Source organism: Eumetopias jubatus, unplaced genomic scaffold, assembly GCF_037043125.1.
Source record: "Eumetopias jubatus isolate StellerSeaLion01/CBP00866 unplaced genomic scaffold, mEumJub1_p1.0 scaffold_1, whole genome shotgun sequence".
NCBI lineage: Eukaryota > Metazoa > Chordata > Mammalia > Carnivora > Otariidae > Eumetopias > Eumetopias jubatus.
The window spans coordinates 7,453,256-7,480,329 of record NW_028274807.1 but is presented as its reverse complement, the minus strand read 5'-3'; the positions used below and the strand labels follow the sequence as shown (position 1 = coordinate 7,480,329).

At 44.3% G+C, this 27,074-nt stretch overlaps 1 protein-coding gene across 3 annotated transcripts in view; it reads right to left on the bottom strand.

Moving 5' to 3' along the window:
- ERG (ETS transcription factor ERG) overlaps window positions 1-27,074 on the bottom strand; it is a 104,742-nt gene that overhangs the window by 18,072 nt on the left and 59,596 nt on the right. For 2 of the 3 annotated variants that reach the window (XM_028095382.2, XM_028095383.2), the window contains exons 3-5: window positions 22,002-22,153; window positions 2,837-3,040; window positions 1,910-1,990 (exon numbers count right to left, since the gene is read on the bottom strand). In XM_028095382.2, coding sequence (XP_027951183.1) covers window positions 1,910-1,990; window positions 2,837-3,040; window positions 22,002-22,153 — 437 coding nt within the window. Of the gene's footprint in view, window positions 1-1,909; window positions 1,991-2,836; window positions 3,041-22,001; window positions 22,154-22,608; window positions 22,676-27,074 lie in introns of those variants that run through there. The other variant, XM_028095384.1, reaches the window with a different exon arrangement.

Sequence of the window (27,074 nt, the reverse complement as noted above, 5' to 3'; positions counted from 1 at the left end):
AAGGAAAGACAAAACATGTGAAGGTCTGTTGTTGTGGTGGTTGATCTCAGCAACAGTGCCAAATCTACTTTGCCCTGTGACACCAAAGGGAGGCACCCCCCTTGAGCCTGCCACTCCAGACTTTGGGGAGGAAGGGACGGACAGGTACAAGGGACAGAAATCGATTCTGACTACGGAAGTGGATGGCAAACTGTCCTCTGCCCTGTTCGTGATAAAGTGTCTTGTGTTTTGATCTTACAGTTTCTTGCTGAAGCCCATCTGTGTGTCCATCTCCCTGCCAGCAATCTCATTTTATTAAAAAAAAAAAAATTCTATGGTGCGATTTTCATTTTTAAATTGCATAAAAATCCATAAAACATTTGAGAGAGCCCTTGGAAAGTCGTACCAAAGAATTACAAATATGTTGCCAAAGACTATATGGATCTTATTAAAAATGACTCCACATCTCTATTCAAATGCATGTTTCCCGGTCTCTCTCTCTCAATCAACGCCCCTGTCGTTAGGAGAAAAAAATTCCCTTTCTGCAGTTCGGTCCATTTGGAATTGGTCGTCCTTTTCTTCGATTGTTCAACGTTCCACAGTCACGAAAGTAAGGAAAACAGAGCTTTCTCGAAACCTTCCCCTTGCTGTTATACGTTTTTTTAAAACAACTGTGAAATTATCAGAAAATGTGTATAGCTCAAAGGTGTTTCCTAAGAGAAGGAAATTACTTTGTCTAAATTATTTGTTATTTCTGGCCACAAGGTCATTAATAGCCTGATGTGTGTAACCTACGCTGAAAAAGTGCACGACTGACTCGAAGCATTTTTTTTTCTTCCTTTACATTAAAACACAACATTCTGAAAATTGAGGACTAAGATTAAGCAGCAATTTCACTGTAACACTCAGACCTGGACTCACTCACATGACACATTTTAAAGTAAACTGGCAAATGGCTGGAACACGGTTGTGCTTCCATGTGAGGCTTCTTGGCTTATAAGCGGGTTACCCACACCTTGCCAGAACATGAAGGTTTTTCCCCTAGCCTGGGTGGTGGCAGAGGGTCCCAGCAGGCTGATACAGTGGGGTGAGCAGCCTGTGGCCATGCTTCTATGATGGTCTCTATCAGGAGGGAGACAACGGAGGCCAGCCAGGAGCACATTCATCCGCAGAAAGCCAGCTTCTACTATGAGGGGAGGGGGGGAAGGTTAGCAGAGACGAAGGATCCTGTTAAACTCTACTAGGCTCAGGCAATACATAAAGAGAATGCAGAATCTGTGGTTCGAGACAGAATAGCAGGGATTGGGTTAGCCACTAATTTCATATCTTCCAAAATTATAACATAGCTTCCCTTTCAACAAAAGCTCACACAAAGTAACGAACGAGCATTCCTTTCTACTGCCTTTTGCCAATGTCCAAAGTCTGTGCAAGAAGACTGAAGTCAAGACAAGTCAAATGTCCTAAAACGTTTTCTAAAAGGGAAAAATAAAACTCCTGCTTGTCCTAGTACACATTCCTTTAAGAATGAAAAGGAAAAAAAAAGGAATAATAAGGGCCCCTTTTCATCGAAGATGCTTTTACTTTCTACAGTCAGCAGCACGGTGCATATTTGGGGACTAATAGCAGCAGATTATAATCCAGCAAACGTGAGCTAAGGCTATGGCTAAAGGCTAATTCTGCACATCACCGGGGTTAAAGTCCTTTGATTGTCAAAGGGAGTGGGCAGTGCTTGGAAACCAAAGGGCGCCCCCTGCCTGTAGGCTCTGGTACCTCCTGCAAGAGCCTCCCGCGTGTGCGGAACCCCTCAATCATCCTCTCTCTGTTCTGCCTTCCTGATTCGCTGCCCATCCCGCGTGCCACCTTTAAAGCATGCAACCTGTGGGCAAGACCCTGCATTTGTCCAGTGGGCAAGGGGCAGGGCCAGCATTACCTGTGTTTCTAGCATGCATTAACCGTGGAGAGTTTTGTAAGGCTTTATCAACATCATCTGAAGTCAAATGTGGAAGAGGCGCTACAAAACAAAACAGAAGGAACATCAAAATGAAAAAAAAAAAGAGAGAGAGAGAGAGAGAGAATTACCTTCCTCTAAAAAAAAAAAAAGAAGAAAGAAGGAAGAAAAACACCTCCCCACTCCCACCCTCGTATCCTGGGCTGCTTGGAAATCTCTCCATGGCCCTGCTGCTCATTAGCGTGTTAAACCCTAGGTGGGCCCATGTTTAATTCAGGGAGTGAGTGATCGGGATGCCAGGCAAAGCGTTTACACCAGAGTTCACACCGCCCCTCTACTTCTGTCCCCTGCTAACCATGCTTGACATCTGACAAATAAAAGCATGCAGCAAACTTGGTGAATTCATGCCCCCGATCGCCAATATGCCATTCCCATTCTGTCAGGTGAAGCCACATTTCATGATCCCAAATGGAAACTTTCCTCCTTTCGTGTGCAGGTGGGATCTGGAGGGGGCTTGGTTTAGCGTTAGGGAGGATAAACCTCATAATTCCCATCTGGTAGGAGCCTTTCCATCCGTTTCTTTCTCAGTTTGGGGCACCACGGAGACTCAGTCATGTGTGACCAGATAAAGCTTTGGTTCCCTTTGCCGTGTGATCTGCTTGGTGGAGGTGACCCTGGCAGAGGCAGCTGAAGGCTAACGTGACTTTTTGGCTTCTGGGAAAAGCACTGGCTGCTTCTCATTATGTTCACCTACATCATGGCCTGGTAAACCACTGGTTCTCTCAGACCCTAAATGAGAACAGGTGAGGGCAGGAAGAAGCTGTCCACAGACTATTGTGAACGCTCTCAGCTCAGGCTAGCCAGAACCAGCACAACAGTGATCTCCACCCCAAGCGGGGACCATCTTACTCTCTCTGAGGTAGTGCAGGTGCGAGAGAAGGATGTCAGCGTTGTAGCTCGGGGTGAGCCTCTGGAAGTCGTCCTTGGTCATCTTGCACAGTTCCTTCCCGTCGATGTTCTGGAACAGCAAGACGTCGACGTCCGGAAGGCCGTATTCTTTCACTGCCCACTCCAGCCACTGCCGGACATGGTCCGTACTCCACAGTGTAGGATCTGGAAGGGAATGGAACATAATCGATCAACTCCCAAAGACACATTTCCAGGGCAGAGCCACCTCCCGGGTGGGATGCCAGCAGCGCAGCTTTCCAGAGTGACCCCTTTTCCTGCTGTCCCAGAAGAACAGCCTCCAGCCTGACTCAGTGACCTGTCAAAAGAAGGTGTCTTGGGGGAAAGACAAAAACAAAAACAAAAACAAAAACAAAACTCCAACTGACTCACACACGGAGATCATTGCCTTTAAAGGGCATTGTTCTGGAAGTCTGGGATCATTCATACCGTTGCCCTCTGGTTGCTTAGGAAATCTAAAGTTTAATGTGCGGATGATTTTTGTTTTGTTTTGTTTTGTTTTAATCATTCATTTTTTTCACTTACTTTCACTTTTATTTACTGATTTAAAAATTTTTAAAACATGGCAACTTTCTTTCCTTATTAAACTACGGGCATCTTTATATGAAAATAAAAAGTTCAAGACACAAATCCGGAAGATTTTAATTACCATCACACAAAACATGTATTTGTACATAATACTGAAAAATACTGACCACAAAATTGGAAATAAAAGTGTAGGTAAACCAAAACCCCAGCACCTCCAATGAGCAAGTATTTCTGGGAGAGAGCTGTCAGTTCCTTGCTTTTCCCTCAGAGAATTCGGTTTTGCACCTACCTGGCACCTGCAGGGTAGGGGATGGGCTGGTGCACTTTCACACCCAACAGCATGCTGGCAATGTCATCATCCTCTGCTGCTACTAATGGGAGGGGACCTGGGTGGGATCCCAGAGGGCACAGCCTTGGGGAGATGGAGCAGGCAATCCCTGATGGATATACAGCTGGGACTGTCCCAAATGGACACCCCAGGAGGAGGGATATTTAGGGCCCCCAAACACTGGCAGATGGAAGACACCCAGGCAGAGAGCAGGAGCCCAGAGTTCGAATCCTAGGGTCTCTCAACTTGCTGCAAGCCCTGGAGACTGCTTCTCCTTTCTGTATCTGTCTTACATGTAAAAGGAGAACCTTGACCTTGGTTCTCTGGACAGGCCCTTAGAGGTCGGGCATGCCGAGATGCTCTGATCATAATGAGTGAGAATCCGGTGTAGGGATAAGTCATCCTTTTGAACCACTTTGTAGCTAATAGCTCTAGAACCTTGTTTGGTCTTACTGATGTTTCGGGCTACTCAAGTGTGGGACACGTTGGAAGAGATTTCCAGTCTACAAAAGGAAATAGCAGTTACAGTGAGAAACAGCCAGAGAGTCACACCACCAGAGTTCTCACCTCTTCCCTCCCTGCCTTCCTCCCTTCTTCCTTTTTCCTTCGCTTTCCGTCTCCCCTCCCCCCATTTCACACACTAATGTTTCATATCTTTTTTAATTGAAAGAAATTACTTCAAATCCAATGGAAGTCACCCCTTCGCTTCCCCCTCCTGAACACTCCAGAAGCAGCCACCATCTGAACTTGATGCACACATCATCCCTATGTATATGTGAATACTGTTGCCATATCAACTATATGTACTGTTTGTGTTTTTAAACTTAACATGAATGATATCTGATTCGCTTTTGGCACCCACCATTATATTTTCAAGATGTGTCCAAGTTAATCCATTTAGGGGTATTCAATCAGGTAAGCAGCTGTTGGGCCCCCTCACATGCATAGACCCAATTTACTGACCAGTGGACATCTGAGTGTCCACCTCCCCGGGTACATGTGAAGGCATCTGCATTGGTCCACAGCCCTGGCTCTACACTGGAATCACCGGGAGAGGGGAGCATTGAACCTGGTCTCATCCCAGGAGACTCTAACTCAACTCTGTTGGAGGGCAGCCGGGGTATCAGAACTATTAAAAGTTCCCCAGTAATTCTTATGTGCAGGCAAGGTTCAAACCATCACCTCCAGGGCCTCACTGCTCAAAGTGTGGTCCTGGGATCTTGTAGCATCAACATCACTTGGGACCTACTTCAAAACACAGAATCTCAGGTCCCGCTCCAGACCTGCATTTTCATCAGATCCTCAGATGATCCATGTGCAAGCACGGGGAGATGCTGGCCTGAAGGGAGGACCTAGATGTGCAATTGTTGGGGCGTAGGGCACGTAAATGTTTAATTTTTCCGGTTAGGATGAGATTTCCACCAATTTTGTGATACTCACACTCTCAACCAGCAATCAGTGCATAGAATCTGAAAACCAGGGAGCACTCTGGTTCTGTGCCATCTGCAAAACCTGAAATGGCAGTGTTGACAGGAAGGTGTGCGCATTCCTGTGTAATCCAAACACACGGGAATGCTCTGTTAGTCCGTGAAAATGGAGTGTGTATATGGAAGGTTAACTTGTCCACCATTGAGTTCAGATGGCTCTTTGCCATTGGGTCAGGATTTGACCTTGGGGGATAAAATGGTCACAACTCCAGACTATTTTTATAAAAGATCTTCTTTCTTCTTTTTCTCATGGCCTGTCATAATTCCTCATTATACTGATACAGATCGTATTTAAGAATCCCCAATTCAAGCCCTCGTGCCCTTCGGTTTTGTGTGGAGGACAGTCATGACCTCTCAGACAGAAGATCCTCCCGTCCACCATCTCCCCAGGTCATTTTTCTTAAATCCCACCACCAGGTATTAGCCAAACCCTTCGTAATTGTGTTTTGTTTTGTTTTATTTTTGCCTTTAACAACCTAGAAGGACTATTTTGGGGGGGGGGGGCGGTGCTGGTAACCATTTCCTAGAAATCAGTTCATTCTGGGAATGCATTTTCTTCTCTTAATGGTTTAACTAGATATTCTAAAAATTATATATAAATATCTTCCCGAAAGTCACGGGCTTCATGTTAAAATGGTAAAATGACATCTTAGGAAGACAGCCAAAATAAAAGGAAGCCTAATCTCTCTGTGGTCCCTTGGTGTGCTGCTAATTGGTTTCCCTTGCTAAGCCCAGGGCTGTCATGGCTCATTCAATTTTCCTTTCAGGGACTCATGGGCGAGACCCCAGGGGCCAATTCCTCGACCGGCATTGTTCTTATTACCAACATTCTCGCTTTGGGTTGGTGAAACGGCCATTCTCCTGTACTGTTGGCATGACTATAAATCACTACCACCTTTCCAATGAACAATTCGGCAATACATTTGAAACGTCTTTAAAAAAAAATATATGTGCATCGTCTCTGAACTGAAAGTTCCACTTCTAGAAATTTACCGTAAGGAAATAATAGAGGATGTGCGCAACAATTTATTTTCAAGGATGTTCTTTGTAGTGGTGTTTATAATAGCATAACATTGGAAACACCCTAAATGTCCAACCAAAGAGAACTAGTTAAGTTGCGGCACATGTAAGGATGTTCCTGTGATACTTGGAAACTAAAATTATACTGCCGAATAGTTTGATAGGAAAAAATGCTCCAAGTGGATTAAATTGAAAAGTTTGAAAACATTATTGAAGCATAATTAAACTTTGCAAAGAAATGTAAATATATCCATGGAAAGAATTTTGGAGGGCTTGGCAGTAAGAGGTCAACGGTTGTCTCTGGGGAGAAGGTGATGGAGATTTTTAGATTTTTTTTTTTCTTTTTCACTAAACTGTATTTTCTCTTTTTCTCTCCAATAAACATAGTACTTAGGTTAAAAAATTGTTTATAAAAATATATTCTTCTCTGTTTTGAAGTCAAAACAACATCTTACGAAGGATTTCAATACATTTAGAGATATTGGGACCTATTTTGAAATATATATATTTTATATATTTTAATATATATATGTGTATATATATATATATATATATATAAAGAGGGCACATGAGGTGATGAGAACTGGATGTTATACGCAACTGATGAATTACTGAACACTACATCGGAAACTAATGATGTACTATATGTTGGCTAATTAAATAAATTATATATATATATTTGTTAAAGTGTTTTTATAAAACTTTCAAGGGTATAAAATTTTAATCTCCCTGTCTTATGCAGTTTACTAATGGGGATTGCTTCCCTTGAAAAGAATAAAGTTGGGCGCCTGGGTGGCTCAGCTGGTTAAGCGACTGCCTTCGGCTCAGGTCATGATCCTGGAGTCCCGGGATCGAGTCCCACATCGGGCTCCCTGCTCAGCAGGGAGTCTGCTTCTCCCTCTGACCCTCTTCCCTCTCGTGCTCTCTCTCTCTCATTCTCTCTCTCTCAAATAAATAAATAAAATCTTTCAAAAAAAAAGAAAAGAATAAAGTTACACAAAGTTGTGTTACTTCTGTTACCTTTTTGGGACTGGATCTCCAAATCCCTGCCCTATAAGTTTACAAGCAAAGAATATGAAAAACAAACTATGGCCATATGATAGAGTAAAGAAGGACGGGCCTTTCTGACCTGTCCATGGAGTGCCATTATTCTGGACCTACTCTGGAGGTGTCATAACAGAGAACACTTTTCAAGAGACAAGCCCAATCTCCCACACATGAAGCACAGGACCCTGAGTTTGCCAGATCCCCACTGTCTTCACAGGTCTCATTCTCAACCACTCCCATTCCGCCATCCTACAGCCACACACAGCTGCCTGCCATCTCCTGAACCAATGCCCCATGCCTGTGCCCAAACACCACCCATTGCTTCCTGGACTAGCCCCTTCTTGTCCCCTCTCCTTCGCTCACCGCCACCTTTGGGCATCTATCTTCGATGATCTTGAGAGCTAAGCACTTATAATGACCCTCTGGGGCTGCACCAATGACAGCCCCACAGTGAGCCCCACCCTCCCCAGGACCTGGACCCGGCATGGATGCTGTAGCTGTAGGTAGCGTTCTGCGGAGTAGGCATGCCGTTCCACATCTTCGGCCCCCAGTGAGCAGCGCGGCTTGGGCCCTGTCACCTGACCTCATGATGGAGCCTGCTTTTCCTCTTCTAAAAACAACATGCAGAATTCAAGGACCTAAGGAAGGACTCCCATAGGAGAAGGACTGCGATTCATTGAACTCTAGTAAGAATTACTGAGTATTTACTGTAAACACAAGTACAACGGGAGATTCAGAGGGCAGCCAGAGAAGGGAGAGATGCCAAGGAAAAAGGTAGTTTTCACCAGAAGGGCTTGGCTCGAACCTGCATTAACGAAAAGCATTTGACAGAATTCGGGTGGCAAGCAGGGAGAAGCCCTTTAGTTTAGGGGAACAGCGAAAACCCAGCTTCAGACCCGCAGAGGCATGGAACACCTGAGGTGTTGAGGGAGCAGCGAGAAATGGGGTGTGGCTGGAGTAGAGGACTGGAGAGGGAGCACCCAGGTGCAGGAGGACGGAGATGAAATTTGGGGTCCCATCAAACAAAGCCTTAAGTATCTTGCTAAGAAGCCTGGACTTTATGATCCAGGGATTTCAGTCACTGAAAATGTCGGAGGAATCAAATTACAATCACATCAAGCAGGGCAAACTCAGTGGTAAAATAAAAGGCTTTATTGGGAGCCAAAATACCAATATTTGGGTTCCGATTCAACCACTGACTACATGTAAACGTTAACCTTTCTGGAACTTGTTTTCTTTTTCTGTGGGTAATTAAGTGAATGTTAGGGGAATAGAAAAGTAAATGAGATAACGTATGTGAAAGTACTCTGCCAACAATAACATCGCAGAGAAATAATGCATCCACACAGTGGATTTCACATCGCAAACTCTGCTGAGATGAACTAAACAATCTCCTATCGCAGGGCCAGCCTCTTCCTTTAAACAAAAAAGTCTGATTTACGCTTTATTTTGAGAAGCTTTTGGAGGTGCTTCTGTCAGATGAATCATGAACCGCTGAAGATAAGTTGTTTTGTTTTCAGCCTCCAGGCCAATTGTTTGGAAAACAGCTGTGTCATCAGACCACATCTCAGGGACATCAAAATGGTAAACCCGTGGAGTCCAAGGGAAAAGGAAAAAAGAAGTCATCTGCCTCCGAAGCCTCTTATTTGTATCTTCGATTCCATGGTTAATAGCCACAAGTTTTACGAAGGCTATTTCAGTACATTGAAATGAAAAGAAAAATAATAAAAGCAAAAATGAGAGTTCAAGAGTTGCCCCGTTTAAATTACTGTTGGGGGGTGGGGGGGCAAGCGGTGCGTGGGTGGCGGGTTGAAATTATTTTTACATTTCCCTGAAACTGTTTTCTGACCTAGTAGCATTCCACTGCTGCCAGGAAAATATTAAGTAGGTATTTAAATCAGGCAAGAGGATATTGCATTGCTGAAGATGGACTGAATCTTCACGAAACAGAATACCTCATGCAGGCAAACATCCTGTTTCAGAGACCCCCCCCCCAAGAGGAACGAATAAAAGTCAGGTTAAGCAAGAGTCAGACTGGTGAGAATAGCAGCCCTAGTGTCATTTTTCTTGAATAATATCGTGTAAAATATTGGCTTCCAGATAGAAAAATCATCCTTGTTTAAGAAAAAAATACCAACAGAAAATGTACCTCTAGGCCATATCACAGTCCTATGGAGTCTTTGTTTATAAAACCAGGCCCTGGGCGAGTCTGCCAATCTCCTGTCCAAGACGCTCAAAAGCCTGCAAAAATAAGATTTAACATTTCGCCTCCTGGTAAGGAAAGACTTTACATTTACAAAGCAGGTTCAACAGCGAGAACTGGCTTCACTCTGGGCTTCACTCTACCATAGACTGAAATTTGAACTCAAAAAACCTATACTCAAGGCTGTTTCAGAACCTTTAAATTTCTTAATTTATAGATGAAGTTCAGTTATCATTTGGACAGCTACTGATTTCTAATTTTTTTGAATTAGTGAATTCGCCAGTGAATGAGGTATATATGACACTGATTTTTCTTTTATCCTGGTGGTTCTTTTTTTGGTGGCCTACTGTCTGGTCAATTTCTGCAAATGCCCCTTGAGAGTTTAAAAAGAATGCATATTCTCTAATTGTTAAGTGCAGGTTTCTAACAAATAATCATTGGATCAAAATTGGTAACATATACCTAATTTTTAGGTCATTGATCTATCAACTACTGAGAAAGGCAAATTAAAATCTCCCACCTAAAGTGGATTTGTCCTTTTCCCTTTACAATTCTTTACATATTTTGAGGCTATGTTATTATGCACAAGTTCATCACTGTCATATAGTTTTCATGAATGTAACCTCTTCTATTTATTATTCTATTTATTAACCCTCAATTATCTCCACTAGTGCTGTCTGCTTTCTCTTTCCACTTTTGTCAGGTTTGTTTTGATTAGAATTTGACTAGTACCTCTTATTCCATCTGTTTGCTCTCATTCTTTACAATGCTTTTGTAAACAGTGCTTAACTGACTTTCGAGTATATTTTTAAAATCTAGTCTAGGGGCACCTGGGTGGCTCAGTTGGTTAAGTGGCTGCCTTCGGCTAAGGTTATGATCCCAGGGTCCTGGGATCGAGCCCTGCATCGGGCTCCCTGCTTGGCGGGGAGCCTGCTTCTCCCTCTCCCTCTGCCTGCCTCTCTGCCTACTTGTGCTCTCTCTGTATCTCTCTGCCAAATAAATAAATAAATAAATAAATAAATAATAAAAAAATAAAAATAAAAAAAATAAAATAAAATAAAATCTAGTCTATCGCGCTGTCTTTAATGGCAACTTTGGCCTACTTACATGTATTGTTACTGATCTGATTTCTGCCACTTTATTGTGTTCTGTTTACCTTTGCTTTGTACGTTCTTTATTCCTCCTTTCGAGGTATCTTATTGAATCGATCTATCTTTCTTCATTCCCTTTTTTCTCCTTTCTCTATTGGTTTGGCTGTTTAACATTCTAGTTCTATTTCTTTACTTGTTACTCTTTAAACAAAATCCACATTTAATCACCAAATAGATCCTTTTCCCAAAGAAAGCAACGAATTTAGAAATCTTGAGCTCTCATCACCTGTCCTTTGTCTGATATGATGATATTATCCAATGTTTTTATTCTACCCCGTTGTCGTGCTCCCTACTTAGGATGCTGTGGTTGATACTCTATAACCATTTCTCTTTAGATCTATTCTTATATCAACCAATTTCATTTCTCCCATTTCCTTCTTATCTCACTCCTTTCTTCTAGGATCCATTTTCTTTGTTTATTAAATCTCTTGTTATTTCCTGAAGTGAGGTCTGCTAACAACAAACTTTGACCCTTTGTTTGAAAGTATCTTTATTTCCCCCACAATTTACAGAATGGATTACAGTGCACTCTTAATGAAGTTTTTCATTACATTCCTCTGAAGTTTATTGCACACTGGCTTCACCAAGCTACTAAATGAGTCTGTGGTAGGAAAAAAACAAAAAAAAGTTAAGAGCCCAGAAGAGAGCTAGAATCTTGTCAGTTTCTCCGAACTAACTGAAGATTTTCTTCCACTGCCCTCAGTGTTCTGTGTCATTGTTGAGAAGTTTGCTGTCCTTCTAACTGTCATTGTTTTCAGAGAGTCTTTTTTCTTTGCTGGTTTTTAAGTACTTTGTCTTTGGTGTTCTGCGGTCTTGCCAGAATGTGATTAGTGTGGAGTTCTTCTTATTTATTTTTCTCTGTCTTATGCTTATATTTGGAAAATGGTCTTGTTCATCAATTTTGAAGTCAGATTTTATCTCTTCAAATATTTCATCTTGTCCATTCTCTTGACTCCCTCTTTTCTGGAACGTCTATTAGATCTACCCAGCACATTATCACGAGCCCTTTCCCTGCCCTTGACCTTCGTTCATACTCCATCTCTTCGTCACTGTCCTGCACCCTGAAAACAATTTCAAATCTACTTTCCTTAATTCACTCTGGCTTTTTCAAGTCAACTGTTTAACCCATCTATTGAGTTTCTGATACTTTTGAATCCTTTTTTGTGTTTCTAGCAGTTCTCCTGCTTCTTCTTCAAAATTATCGGTTCTTTTCCATAATGTCTTGCTCCTCTCTTTCTGGTTCTTCTATTGTGTGTTTAACCACTTTTAAATCTACTTACTTTATATTCTCAGTCCCATGCTTCAATTATCTAACATTCTTGAGGGCTTAATTATGTTGTCTGTTGTTTCTGCTGAATCTTGGTCTAGGTAGATTGTTTCTTCCTGTTTTTGTAACTTGGAATTTCAGAGTCATCTTCAGTGAATCTTTATCTGCAGGAATCCTGTAATGTTTGGATTGAAGACATGTCTCTCCAAGAAGATCTCCTATGTCCTTCTGCCAGGTGTCTGAGGTTGTCCTTAGCCCGTGACCACTTTTTGATGCTTAATTTCTCAGCCTGGGGTTGCTGTGAGAAACACAGTTATGTGCATATGTACATAGAGAGAGATCAGGTCGAACTCCTTGCTTTGTGGAAGACAAAGACCTCATCTCCTGCCCCTTTAAGACCCAAATCTCTGTATTATGGACACTGGTATCCCACCCCCATCCATGCCAACTGCGAGAACCAGGTGACACAGGAGAGTGGAATACTCTGTTCTCACCTCCTTCCTTGCTTTGAGTCGCTAAGGAACTCACTGACTTTCTTCCCACAGCTAGGCATATAAAAATGTGTCAGACTCCATGCTACATTTTCAGGTGCTCTGCAAGAGGAACACCTTGAGTTCTTTTTAAGCTCAACATTTTACTAGGACCAAGAGTCTTCTCAGCATATTTTTAACCTATTTACTTCAAAACTTTTCCATTTCCAGTGCACCTGTCAACCTCGCTCCTGCTGTGCTGTTTCATGCACTTATTCATTAATCGATTGCCAAAAACTTCATTGTACATATTAATCATGCAATACCCTACAAAAGAGTCAAACACTGTAAGAAAATACACCTAGCCTCAGCCTGCTTGAGATTCAATAATTTCATTAATGATTTTATTCAAAAAACACATGACTAAATTATTTTTGCTGGGCTCTAAACATACCTTTTGACATTCTGACATGCCAGTCTATCTCACTGGAGGCAGTCATTCTCAACTTTGCTTGAGTGGGTTATCTAGTTTTTGGATTTTGTTTTCCTTCATTTCTTCCCTGTGTTGTGTCTCCTTGGTTATTCCACAACAACACAGCTTGCGCTCATGGTGTTTTAGATGCAATGACCTGTTCCACTTTCACGTTTCTCCCTGCTTGGGTTCTCTTTCCAAGGGTTGCCATAACAGACTACCACAAGCTAAATGGCTTAAAACAACAGAAATAGGTTGTCTGAGGCTTGTGGAGGCTAGCAGTCTGAGAGCAAGGTTCAGCAGGGCCCTGACCCCTCTGGGACTCTGAGTAGAATCCTCCCCTTGCCCCCTCTCTCTTCTGGCGGCAGTCGGCCATCCTTGGTACTCTTTGGCCTACAGCTGCTCCAGTTCAATCTCGGCCTCCGTCATTACAAGGCCTTCTCCCTGTGTGTCTTCATATCACCTTGCCTTTGTGTGTGTCTGTGTCCAAAGTTTCCCTTTTTATAAGGACACTGGTCATTTTATTAGACGCACCCTCATGAGCTCATCTTGACTTGATGCAATCTAAAAATACTCTATTTCCAAATAAGGTCATGTCTTCAGGCACTAGGAGTTAGGGCTTTAATATACTTTTTTGTGGGGCCACAATTCAACCCACTCCATATGCATATGTCGGCAGATCTCCCTCTTGAGTCTAGGGATTTCTCCCAAATGCTTGACCTGAATATGAAAAGAAAAGCTATAATTTTGGGAGGTTTTACTATATCTTCAGCACTGTTTATGCACTTCACATGTATTTTCTTATTTCATCCATACAGTGTCATACAAAGTAGGCATTACCATCATCCATATTTTGGTGCAGCTGCAGGCCAAAGAACACCAAAATTAAATGACTTTCCAGATCCCAGAGCTAGCAAATGGCAGATTTGGGGACCCAGGTATGGTAATCCCTGATAAATGACTCTTAACCCTAAGCTCTATGTGGCCCCCAGACTACCTTGTGGTTGGGTGTCCCATGGGTAACTTGAACGTGAAATAAACTGAACCAATTCATCTATCTTCAATTTTTTTCCATATTCATTAACATCCATCCAGCCACTCATGCTAAATCTAAGCTATTTTCAATCCCACCCCAGAAATGTAGCGGTTATGTGCTGAGTAACACAGTTGACTCTTTTGAACATCTCCTCTAGTCTTTCTTTCTTTCCTTAGTCTCCTTTGAAAAGGCCCTTTCAGAATCTCTGAACAAATTAACAAATGCATCCCACCATTCCATGCCTTGTGTTCCTCCCTGGGTAATTCTGACAGCACAGGAATGAGGATTCAGACTCCGGAGTCAGACAGAACTGGGTTTGAATCCTGGCTCTCCAAATTATTGCCTGGGACATCCTGAGCCATGATCTTGGCTTCTCTAGTTTTAGTTTCTTTACCTGTAAAGTAAGAAAAATAATACCTACACCATAGGGTGCTTATGGGATTTAAATGAGATAATATCTTTTCTACAAAGTGGATGGCCCAGCGCCTGACAACACTCAATAGATGGTAACTGTACCATTTCTGCGTTTATGATTTCGGCCACACATATAACCCCAGGGCAGTTTCCTCAATCACTATCCAGCTTATCATCTAGGAATATAATTCACTTTGACTTTAGGATTTAAGTTTTAGCTGGTTTGGTTGTCTGGTTGCTTGACTTGGTGCACAGAAGCAATTTAAACAGCTTATAGAAACACACTCCATGATGTAGACGTAGTGGGAGAGATCCTTGGGAGCGTTTAGTGGTAGGTGAAATGAAGACATGTCGTCTTACCAACAAGTTCTGTAGCTAGACGTGAGCACGGGCTCTGGTCTTACCTACCGGTGTGAGTGTCCCTGGGAGTGGCGCATCCCTTCCCTCTGGGGCTCCATGTTCTCATGTGTAAAGGAGGAAGTTTGTGATTGTTTTCTCTGTCAACCTGACTGGATCATAGGACGTCCAGACATTTAGTTAAACATTATTTCTGGGTGTATCTGTAAGGATGTTTCCAGAAGAAATCAGCATTTGAATTGGAAGACTGAGTAAAGCAGTCTGCCCTCCCCTGTGTGGGTGGGTGACATCAATTAACACACTAAGGACCTGAATGGAACCAAAAAGTGGAGGAAGGGAGGAAGGATTTGCTCCCTTGGCCTGGCTTTTGAGCTGCAACATCCATCTCCTGCATTTAGGTCTCTGGCTTTCATGCTTTAAGACTCAGACTGAGGGGCTCCTGGGTGGCTCAGTCATTAAGCGTCTGCCTTCGGCTCAGGTCATGATCCCAGGGTCCTGGGATCGGGCCCCACGTCGGGCTCCCTGCTCAGCGGGAAGCCTGCTTCTCCCTCTCCCACTCCCCCTGCATGTGTTCCCTCTCTCACTGTGTCTCTCTCTATCAAATAAATAAAATCTTAAAAAATAAAATAAAATAAATAAGACTCAGACTGAAATCTACACCATTGGCTCTCTTGGGCTCTCAGTTTGCAGACAGAAGATTGTAGGCTGCGGGACTTCTCAGCCTCCATAATCACATGGGCTAATTCCTCATAATAAATAAATAAATGGGGAAGGGGAGAGAGACAGAGAAAGAGATTGGTTCTGTTTCTCTGAAGAACCCTAATACCAAGTTGAACTAAGATCATCTAGAGTCTTGTACCTCCAACTCCTGTGACTCCATGATTCTTGCTAACTGAATCTGGATTACCATTAACTCAATAAATGCACATTTACTGACCTCTGCACACAGGCCACGAGCTTGCTGCTGCTTTGTCTGGCGGTTAAGAATGCGAAAGACATATTCCCCAACTTGCAATCTAATAGAATAGACAGGCTCATAAATAACTAACTCTAATACAGGTTCAAACATAATGGGTTTACCGTCTGAACTCGGTCAGTGGGTATACTCTTCTATCACTTGTTATTCATCTGCTTTCAAAGCCCAGCTTGGAGATATTTAGGAGGAATCGTGTGAAAGCCGTGTGGGCCCTCTGCTACTCCAAGAACTCAAAATCTTGACTTTACAATAAGCCAGACCAGCAAAGACTCACACTGGGCATATGCTCTCCCTCCGCATGGAGCTGTTCTCTAATGCAATTCACTCTGTTCATAAAGGATGTCACAAGAAACACGCCAGTGAAATGGAGCACTGCAATCATGTCAGAATGATGGTCATTTCTACAGTCTCGTTGGACCCCAAAGGGAAAGTCCAGGGATCCTGCGTGTAGGATTCAGAATTGAGAAAAACATCACCTTTCCTGTGAAATGAAACTTCTTTGTGAAAACAGGGATTATGTCCCCACATGACTTTTTATTTTGGCTGCCAGGAAGCTCAAAGCCATACGATATTGTGGCCAAGCTCATGGTCAAATGTGGTCAAAATGGCTGCATTCTTCTTTCATGTGATTTTGGTTTTCCATTAATATTTTTAATTGCCTCAGGACAGATTCTTAATTTCTTTTTGATCAGTAGTTTGGTTCGTGTATTTATCAGTAGCCTAGTACACAAGGCATCTCAAACCCTCCAGGGTACTAAATGGTATATGTGTATTTAAGTAAGTATGAGATGCATTCTAGAATATAATGTGGAACAAAATAAAGCATGGTAATAAAAGAATTGGTCAGGTGTCTTATGAGAAGCAAGTAAGTTGCCAAAAGATTAAGGTTGGCTTCCTAGACGGGGGGGTTGCCCTGAAGAAGGACTTGTGAGCAGAGAATGGAGGAAGGGCATTCCATCGGAGGGAACAGTACGGATGGAGAAACACGGTTATGGTGATGCAGAGTGTGAGGAGAGCACGTGACTGGGGGGCAGGATGTGGTAGAGAAAAATGGCGGAGCCTGCAAAGGCATTTAAGAATCGTATCATGAACAGTACCAAGGAAGCTGTTTATTGTCATCTCGTTCCTCCGATGTTTTGAACCATTTGTCTGAATCAGTCATTTGAGCTCTTAACCCCATACTCTCCTGTCAGGAACCACTGACTTCATGTGGATGGGTCTGATCTACTTCTGACTGGCTCTGGCCACTTCCTCTGTGACGGGCCTAAGAGTAGCAAGTCCTCACTGAGCACCTCATGAGTTGAGGAGAAGGGACCTTGTATGGAGGGGCTGAAGAAGACAAAATACCAGGAGTTCCAGCCATGGGTGTTTGGGGGGCAAGAATAGGGGATCTTAAATCATATAAGAGCTTTTATTCATGGTGACTGAAACACAGTAAGTGCTCAGTGAATGAATGAATGAAGCAAACACGCGAATGTGACAACTCTTTATCTCTGAGACTTCTGACTGCCAGGAGTGCTCGTGCTCAAGGCGGATATTTAGAAAATAAAAGTAGAAATGTTTGACTGAGGAATCACTCAATTACCTCTGAAACTAATAATACACTATATGTTAATTAACTGAATTTAAATCTGAAAAAAAGTAGAAATGTTTGAAAAGTCCAATGCTTTTGCACCCATTTTAGGGAATAAAAACAGAGAAAAGGAAAAAAAAAATCTTTCAGAATGATGTAAGCTGCTAAAACCCGATGTCCTGTTGCATTTTGCAACTTTTAAAAGAAAAGTGGATGAAGACTGTGCCTTCCTCTTTGTTAGCCTTGTTGGTTAGCACATCGCCAAATGCATTGTCAATATGGAAAAAGCTACAGGGACTGCCAGAGCTACAGCTGGTACCCAGAGGGACAGCCTCCCCGATGGCAGATGCTTCATGAGAGGTCTTGAAACTGAGGTGCTTTAGAATACCAGCTCCACGGTGCAGTGGGGATTCATTTGTTTCTCAACGGTGATCTATGTTCACAGACTTGGCGAGGCAGACGTGGGAACACATGGAAGTCAGATGCCTACACTGTGCCCGAGTCGTCTTTGCTGTTGATAGGAATGAAGCCCAATGCCTACAGACCTCATACTGTGCTTGGTCCAGCTTGTCAGACTGGAGCCCAGGGATCCATCTCACACCATATTCTGTACCTTTAACCACCCTGGGTTTTCCTGTGGATACTTTGACACGTGGCCTTTGCAGATTTTATTTTATTTTATTTTATTTTATTTTATTTTATTTTATTTTATTTTATTTTATTTTATTTTTTATTTGAGTATATTTGTCACACAATGTTACATTAGCGTGCCACCAACGATAGGTCCCAAAAATACATCCCTAAGGGAGAAGCATTAGGAAGACAAAATTCCTTCCCACCAAATGGGTGACTCTTCATTTTTTAAACTGTTTAGAACATCAATGTGAAATTGTTGGTTATTTCCTATCTTCCTGGCCACTCCTTCTTCTAAAAGTAACCTGGCTTGCCTTTATTGAAAACCGTTAATGTGTATTTAAGTAAAATTTATTCGGTGTCTTCCATTTAGATTAAAGCTTCTCAAACCGTATTATGCATGAAATCACCCAGAAAGTGCATCAACAATGTGGAATCCTCAAGCCTCCCCCACATCCAGATTCAGGAAACTTGGAAATGTGCATTTTCAAATCACAAGTCTCCCAGGGAATCCTGACGCAAGTGGTTTTGATCGTACTTGAAGAAACATTTTCCAGTTGACGTCCAAATCCAGCTGAGCCAACCAACAAAGTGCCATTTCACCAGGCCACACATGTCTAGCTCCTCGTAAGACTAATTGCACTGAATGACCTACAACCATGTCAGGAACAGCCCAACCCCAGGAGATGTAGACTTAGACATACAGATGTACACCGAATAGACAGACGGACAGGTTGATAAAAAAGTACCAGTGTGATTTATTGTCTAACCGGTGTACTTTGAGAGGGAGAGACACAATCTACAATTTTTCCAGGACACCAGGTATAAGCCAGGGCTTTCTGGAATGTCTGCTGGTCTCGCTGGTTGAGTGTTTTTCTCATGACTTCCCTGCTCCTCTCTTATGACAAACCAAGGAATACATTTTTCTCTAGACTCAGAATGAGCAGCTGGGCCACCCTTCCCACACCACTTTCCTTTTTATCCTATGAACACTTAATCACGTACTAATTGAGGCATCCCCTTCCACCGCCTGCGGACACCTTGGAACCAAATGACACCCACCTTTTGCAACTGTGCAAGATTTAAAAGTTCGAGTTTTAAAAGCCAATGTTTAGAAATACATAATTTTTTCAGCTATCTTTATGATTTGCACTTCTGAGTGTCATTCATGGGTTTAACTAGTAGGAACTCTATGTGCCAGGTGGAACTAGGTTTGGAGAATTCCATCTATGTGCGCAGAGCACGCTATGGCCAAGATGTGCCTGCCATGAGGTGCCTGGATCCTGGGCCCTGGAGCTAGGGCTGAAGATACAGACGCAGCAGCTGACAGAGCTGCCCCCAGGGTCTGCAATCTCATGGCCACATTGGGGAATTATCTGGATTGTGCAATGCAGCTGCATGTGTGTGTGCGGGGGGGGGGGGGGGTTGTGGAGGTGAGTGGTTGGGTGTGGGGGGGTGGATGTGTGGGTGTGGGTGTGTGGTGGGTGTGTTCATCTGTGTGTCTGTGTATGAGCACACACACATGAAGCTTGGCCAATAACTGAAAGACTCACAACTTGCAAAACCAGCCACAACTAGCTCTCTTACAAACACTATTAACTGAATAACTGCCTGCACTGGTGTGAAGCAACCAAAGGAGGGAACAGCTGAAAGAGGACTTTCTTCAGGGGATGAAACCAGTCTTTACACAAAACCTTAAATATGAGCCAATCTGCATGACCGCCATTCCACCCATCCAACTGACATTTAATGAGCACCTACTATACAATATCAGGAATGGTGGATGCTCTGATTCAATTAAATTGGTTCTTTGCCTCTTCCCCTATATAAACATCTCTCCTGTTTTCTCATCATTTCCCTTAAGGTAGAAAGCCTCAGTTCTGTCCCTGCTAGAAATGATACTGATGACTTCAAAGCACATTGACCCCATGAGAGAAATATGACCCCAGGAGTAAACAGGGTGAGTGGCACCACACATTACCTCCTGGGTCTGTGATTCTATGAAGAACCAAGACAAGAATCTCTCCCCGGAATGGTTCTCCCATCTTAGAGAATGAAAAACTTTGTTTGCCCGAACTGAAGAAATGACACTCTTAAGAAACAAGGCTAAGGGAGAGACAGGTGTGGGTGGGTGCACTTTGGGTTCCTACCTCATTCTGTTCATATCCAGACAGCATCTGAGGCAACAGTATCCCTGCCCTCCATTTCTCCCCAGGAACACCCTTGCTCTCAACCTCTTTTAGGTTGCCTGCCTTGGACACTTGCATCTCCGTATTTTTCCCCATCAGCAGGAACCCCCCTTCTGTTCTCCAGCTCAGGAGCGAGTCACGGGTTTCTGGTAAGTAGCTCAGCTCCCGTGATCAAACCGAATACAGGGCTTCCCCTATAAAAGTCAACTGCCGTTCAATCAACATCAAAAACAGTTTTGTTCCTGTCATCAGGTACACATGAGACTCCACCTCCACTGTCTCCAGGAAAAGTCTCACAAGATGCCTCAAGATGAGGGATGGCCCCGAAAAATAATGCCTTTCATATCAACCACACCAAAGCAGCTTCATGCAGTTTGCTGAAAGCCACCACCACCCCACCACCCACCCCGCCAGTGACAATCCTGAAGTGAAGCTCAGTCCACAAGCCCAAGCTGGATGTTCAGCCAGGTCCGCTGTGCTTCGCCGTCTATGTGGAAGGCGACAGAAGTCCATGAAAGTGATTTACACAGACTAAGGGGCAGTAGGATGGGAATCACACCACGGAGGGGACTGGAGCCCAGTCACCATCACACTTCACAGAGATGAATTTAGGTGACCGCTGGAGCAAGGCTGAATCAAGTTTGTGCGAACCTCACCCACACACAGGTAGCCTTTCATCCATTCTCCCCTCAGCTAATGTTCCTTGAGCACCTAGTGTATGCCAGGCACTGTGCTTGGCCACAGAGGTTGGGCCTTTGGGGGGCTGAGGCTGTATGGAGGGAGGAAGCTAATAAGCAAACGGTCACATGAATGTGCAGTATAATGACAGACAGGAGTGAACACCGTAAAGACAAATAAGGCAGGCGGGGGCTGAGGTCCGTGGGTGGAGTCGGGAATGGCTCTAGGTGGGGGGCCCTCAGGAAAGGCCTCTCTGAGGAGACATTTGCACTGAGCCCTGATGAAGGACAGAGCTACCTGGAATCAAGGGTTTCAGGCTGAAGTGACAGTAAGTCCAGGCCCTTGAGGCAGAGCCACAGGGCGACCAGATGGCCGGCCTCAAGGAGTGACAGAGGAGAGCCCACAGGGGCTGTGTCAGGAGCCGAGACTGAACCCAGCACCTCCAGGAAGAGAACGAAGGGGCAGGAAGGCCTATGTGAACTCCAACTCAGCCTCTTATTAATTGTAGGCCCGAGGAAAAGTTAGTTGACCTCTGGGAGCTCCATTTTCCTCATCCGAGAAATCATGATAAGGATTCCTATTTCCCAAGATTTCCTGAGACGGTGTCTCCAAACTGCTCACCAAAAACCCTGACATTGATGAAGGACTCACGAAATCATCACTGTGGCCCTGGTATTTTGGGTTTTATGCACCACGTTTCCTCTGAGGAGCCGTGTGTAAGTCACCTCTCCTAGTCCCTTCAGTTTTGCTCAACAAGTTAGTCCCTGGCATTTTCCTCAAATTCACAGCTATTGCTTTGGTTTGAGTTTAGAATTACTTCTGTGGCAAAGAATTACTCTGGTTCTCGGAATCTGTATTGTAGGGATAGCTGAAATTTTACTTTGAGAACAAGCAATACACAGCTCCCAGCTTTTTATTTTGCCAGATAAGATTTCTTTTTTCAAAAGCCTACCATCTAGTATGAGTAACATTTCATTAAAAAAAAAATACCTAACACCAAATAATCTCAGAGAAAGGGCAATTTTTTCCCTTGAGAGGTCACTTCATGGATTTCCATTCTCTCTCTCTCTCTCTCTCTCTCTCTCTCTCTGTCTCGCACATACACACATACACTGATTGGTGGACATTTCACCAAAGGTGGCCAGACTCCTGCTGGCCTCCATGTACAATAGTTCCTCTAGATCAGTGAGGGTGATGGAAGCCAGAAGCAGGAAGAGAAAGCGGAATGGTGCTCTGGAAAAGCACGGTTTGCAGACTGAGCAAAGTAGGAGCATCTGACCTGCCGGGACGATGACTCTGCGTTCGTTCGTGGTCATGTTTGGGGGCGGCATGTGCTTCTCCTCCATGTAGCTGCCATAATTCATGCCCACAGTGTCTGGGCTGCCCACCATCTTCCCGCCTTTTGCCATGCTGCATTCATCCGGGGAGTTCCTGAAGGGGAAGAAGATAAATCCTCCCATTATTGCTGCCACTGAGAAGCCTGCCTCGCAGTCTTCTTGGATACACAGAGAGAACCAAAGAAGGGCAAGGTGGGGAGGCTGATGAAGGAGGAGAGAAGAGAAGCAACAAAGGGCAAATACAGTATCTGCTCTGGGCTGAATGACCGTGTCCTCCCAAAACTCCTTTCTTCAAGGCCTGACACCCAGTGTAATGGTATTTGGAAGTGGGGCCTTTGGAAGGCGATCGGGGTCCCCATGAAGTCATGAGGGTGAGGGCCCCCATGATGGGATTAGCGTCCCTACAAGAAGCAGAAGAGACCAGAGGCCTCTCCCTCTCTGTCTCCTCTGAGGATATACGAGAAGGTGGCCATCCACAGCCCATGGAGGGAGCCCTCCCCGGACCCCAGCCCTGCCAGCACCTTGGTCTTGGACTTCCAGCCTCCATACCTGTGAGAAATGGATTAATACATTCCTGTCAGGTAAGCCCCCCAGGCTGTGGTCTTTTGTCCCCGCTGCTGGAGCTGGGCTAATACGGTGGCCATGCTCAGTTGAAAGACAGGCCAGGCATGGGGGAAGCAGAGCTGCCACCTGGCTTCTGTTTCTTAAGCCAAGTCCTTCTGAAACTGTCATGTCAAAACTCCCCTGGCGACAGCTGTTTGGAAACACTTGCAGGGAAGAGCGCGCTGCCATTGTCCTCTCTCTGCGACTCTCAACGGGCTGTGTACGCAGATGCTCGGAGGCGACACCAGCTCAGAAGGCACTCTGCCAGGCTTATCCTAGAACAACAGTCCTCTTCCAAACCTCAGAATGAAATCCTGGTGTCCAGTTCCAAATCCCTACCGCCGATCTTTCGATGTGGAGCTTTGAAGGTTCACCATGTCCCCAGCGGAGGTACAGGCAGGTAGGGCAGAGACGGAGGCAGGCCTGGTACCCTGGGAGGCGGTGGGAGAGAGCACTGAGCAGCCCTGAGGCTGGGATGGGGTGTGAAGCCAGCTCTGAGGATGCAGAAAGGGCCCAGCAGCTGGGCCCAGGTAACCGTTCACAGAGCTACTGTTACTAAGGCAGCCACGGTCATTTGGATCAAGACAAACCTGCCTTTTTTTCTGGAAATATATATAGTCAGTGAGATTTGAAGGTTATAGGATATGGTAAAACATCTAATGGGGAAACCCCAAATGGAAAATCCAGCTTAACCAGGAAACAGAAAAATATGCCGATGCCTTTTCGAAGGTGAACCCACAAATCATTAACTCAAGATCCTGAGAATTGGGTTACATCTTCTAAGGTGGATTTCTAGCAATTGCCTCTCGGGTTCTACCCAACACAGGGTTTTTGTGCTCTTGGGAATCTCCAAATCTTCACTGGATGTCGGATTTCCCTCCCATGTCTAAGGCCTTGAGGTTGTGGGTTCCACTCCAATGAGCTTTTCTTCAACTTCTCCACACCTCACTATTTGGAGCTCTGTAGCCAACTTGTGGCATCATGGAACTACAGGCCTGGCATGGACCTGACCTTCAAGTCTCAGAAGGTCAAAACCATCTGAGGCAGAAGGGCACTCTCCGGGTGGGACAGGGCTGGGGTGGGGTGGAGAAGTTCATTCAAGAGCCAAAGGCATGGCAGAGGTGTGGACAGAAAGGGCAGACTGAGGGGCAATGCCCTGGGAAGAGTTCATTCAGCATCTTTAGAACTCTGAAAAATCAAAGTTGCTTCCCAGCATCACTGGCACACATGCCTGGTGCTGATGGAGGGAGCTTAGGGCTGATGGTGAAGAAAGAGCAGGTACATCTATGGGTAAAGATCATGGTCAGGGTCAGAGGACTAGGGCCCTACCACAGGCCTGGAAATACATGGTCCTGCTTCATGGCATCCTCACAGCTGTGCTAACATGAAGGAAATTTAAAAACAAAAACAGTCTGAGTTCCCATGGTGCGGATTCTCTATATTTCCACCGCTGCCTACACATGCATTATTTCCTGCTGATGCTACTTTTCCTGGCTTCAAACACTTATCTCTAGAAGCCCCGTCCTAATATCACAACATGGAATGTCTTCACTTGAGACTTAGTTTCCTATCCCTTTGGAAAATTCCATCAGTTGAGCGGAGGCTGTGTGTTTTGCTCTATTTGCCTCAAGGAGAGGAGTTACTAGGGACTAGAGGACAGAGTCTAAAAGATTTGGTTCTTTCGGGAAAAGGCTTTAGATGTTGCTCAGCGGATGAAGGTGATTCCAGCTACAACAATAAAGTCTAGGTGAGCACTGCAGGTTCACTCATTTGCTCATCTGTTTAGACCACTTTGAGTGCCTGCTATATACCAGGCACCTTAAATCTTCTCTTCTCCTGCAAGACAGGTAAGCTTTCTCTTTCTCAAAGAGATATTAGCACTCCTATGTTCATCCATCCAGCTTCCATTGTAAAAAAAAACAGCCACGTGAGCCCCTCAGACCTGATCTTCAAAAGCTGCACCTTCAGAACATTGCATTCTGTTTTAGCTTCAGAGGAAGATAGAATGGAACCGTGTTCTTGATCATGTCAAATAGTTTTTGTAAAAACTCTAGGGGAACGGCAGCCCCAAAGAGGGGAGAGGGTCCCACCACAGGCCTCCAACATGCTGGACTCAAGCAGGTAATCAAGGCACAGGGGCCGCAGGTGTGCTGTTCTTACTTCTCAGTCATTTCCCCTTGTTTATTCTCTCGGGAATTTTCACAGCACCAAAGCAGCATATATAGGGGTGAGCCCTCTCCTGTGAGCCTAATCATCATTGGTCCTCCGACAGCCTGGGGCAGCAGGTGTGGGCGCCATCTCTATTTTTCCGAGGTTTAAACTGAGTACACAAAAGGGAATGGCCTTGTTCAAGCTCCAGAGCCAGGAGGGGTCCGAACTAAGACTTGAAGCTGGACAGCCTCACCCACTGTCCCCAGGCAGAACGCCTCCACCAAGGCAAGGGGAGATGCTGTCCTTACAAGGTAAAATAGGCCTTAATTTCAGAAAGGCATTGAGACCTCCCTGCCCATGTGTTACTCTGGTCAAGGCATGCATTGCCACACATGCACAGTTCCTATTCTAGGACATCGCTGTAGCCTCTGTTCATTACCTGGCACAGCAGGTGTGGGACCCAACCAGGACATGTCTTAAAAAAAAAACCTAAGCAAGAGACATAGACAGTTCCTGGAGTAGATAATTTTCTTCAGAGGCATCTATTTAGACACCACTTTATTTAAGGAAAAGAGAATCTTAACATGATTCAGAGAACTGAGAAGTGTCTATTTGAAAGTCTCCCAATAAATACATGTTCACCTCGTGGCCCAGGTGTGATAAGGAAAGCCCCACGCTGCAGAAATTTGTCTCCTGGCTTACTGCACTGTAACTCCACAGATGTTGTGCATACTGACGTTTGCAAGTCAGCAGGGAGAAACTTCCCAGGAACAGTTTGGTATTCCACTGGCATCAAGCCCTGCCTAAGACAGAGGGTCACGTGATCTCTATTCCACCATGATAAGGACTTGGACGTTCAATGCATTGCTTTTGAAATGCACATAGCAAAGAGCATCCCTTTAAATACTGTATTCTTAGTGTTTGCATATGTGTTTTCCGGCGGTTTCTGTAAAAGTTCTAAGGCAATTCATTAGACGCTTGCTAAATGGAAAATCATTTGGTGAATGTGAAATGTCTCTGTCTTACTGTTTGGGGGATGAATTTCTTTATTGCAAATAGGCATTGCTCAAGATATTTCAATGATTCTTTCTTTTGGGGGCACACAGAAGTTATTATGGAAATCAAAATCACAATGAGAGATCACCCCACACCTACCTGTCAAGATGGCTACTACAAAAAACAAAAGATAATAAACGTTGGCTAGGATGTAGAGAAATTGGAGCCCTTGCACGCTGTTGGTGGGGATGCAAAATGGTGCAGTTGCAATGGAACAGAGAATGGAGGTTCTTTGAAAATCTTTAGAAAAGACAACCATTTGACCCAGCAATCTCATTTATGCGTATTTATCCGAAAGAATGGAAATCCGAATCTCAAAGAGATATTAGCACTCCTATGTTCATGATAGCACTAGTCACAATGGTCAAGGTGTGGAAACAACTTAACTAGCCACCCATGGGTGAAAGGACAAAGAAAATGTGGTTTATCCAATAGTGGAATGCTAGTCTCCTTTAAAAGAAGGAAATCCTGCAGACTCTGACAGGGCATGAGCCTTGAGGATGTTATGCTGAGTGACATAAGCCAGTCACGGAAGGACAAATACTTCGGACAAATACTCCACTTTACATGAGGTGTCTAACGTGGTCAAATTCAGGCAATTGAAGTGGTTTCCAGGAGCTTAGGGAGAGGAGAAATGGGGAGTTCCTAATCAACAAGCATCAAGTTTCAGTCAAGGGAGATGAAAAATCTCTTGAGACCCGCTCTCCAATATTCTACCTTTGGTCAACAATAATGTACACCCCAAAATTTGTTGAAAGAACGAGTCTCATGTTAAGTGTTCTTACCACAATAAAATGAATTTCTGTGTCTTGAGGCACCTGGATGCCTCAGTCAGTTAAAGTGTCTGCCTTCGGCTCAGGTCATGATTTCGGGGTCCTGGGATCAAGCCCTGTGTTGGGTTCCCCGCTCAGCAGGGAGTCTGCTTCTCCCTCTGCCCCACCCTGCTTGTCATCTTCCTCTCTCCTGCTCTCTCTCAAATAAATAAATAAAATCTCTTAAAAAAAAAAAAAAGGATTACTATGTCTTAACCACATTCTCAAATACACATTTTCAGATCTGGGTTCTATTTGTAACCCGAAAACCACCAGTCCTGACAATCCCCTAGAAAATGTGGCATCAGTAGAGGGAACAGGAGCTGGGAGGACAGCTCTGTTACAGCAGGAGAAAACCTACATTGGGCTGAGGTCACGTCGGGAGGGGGAGGC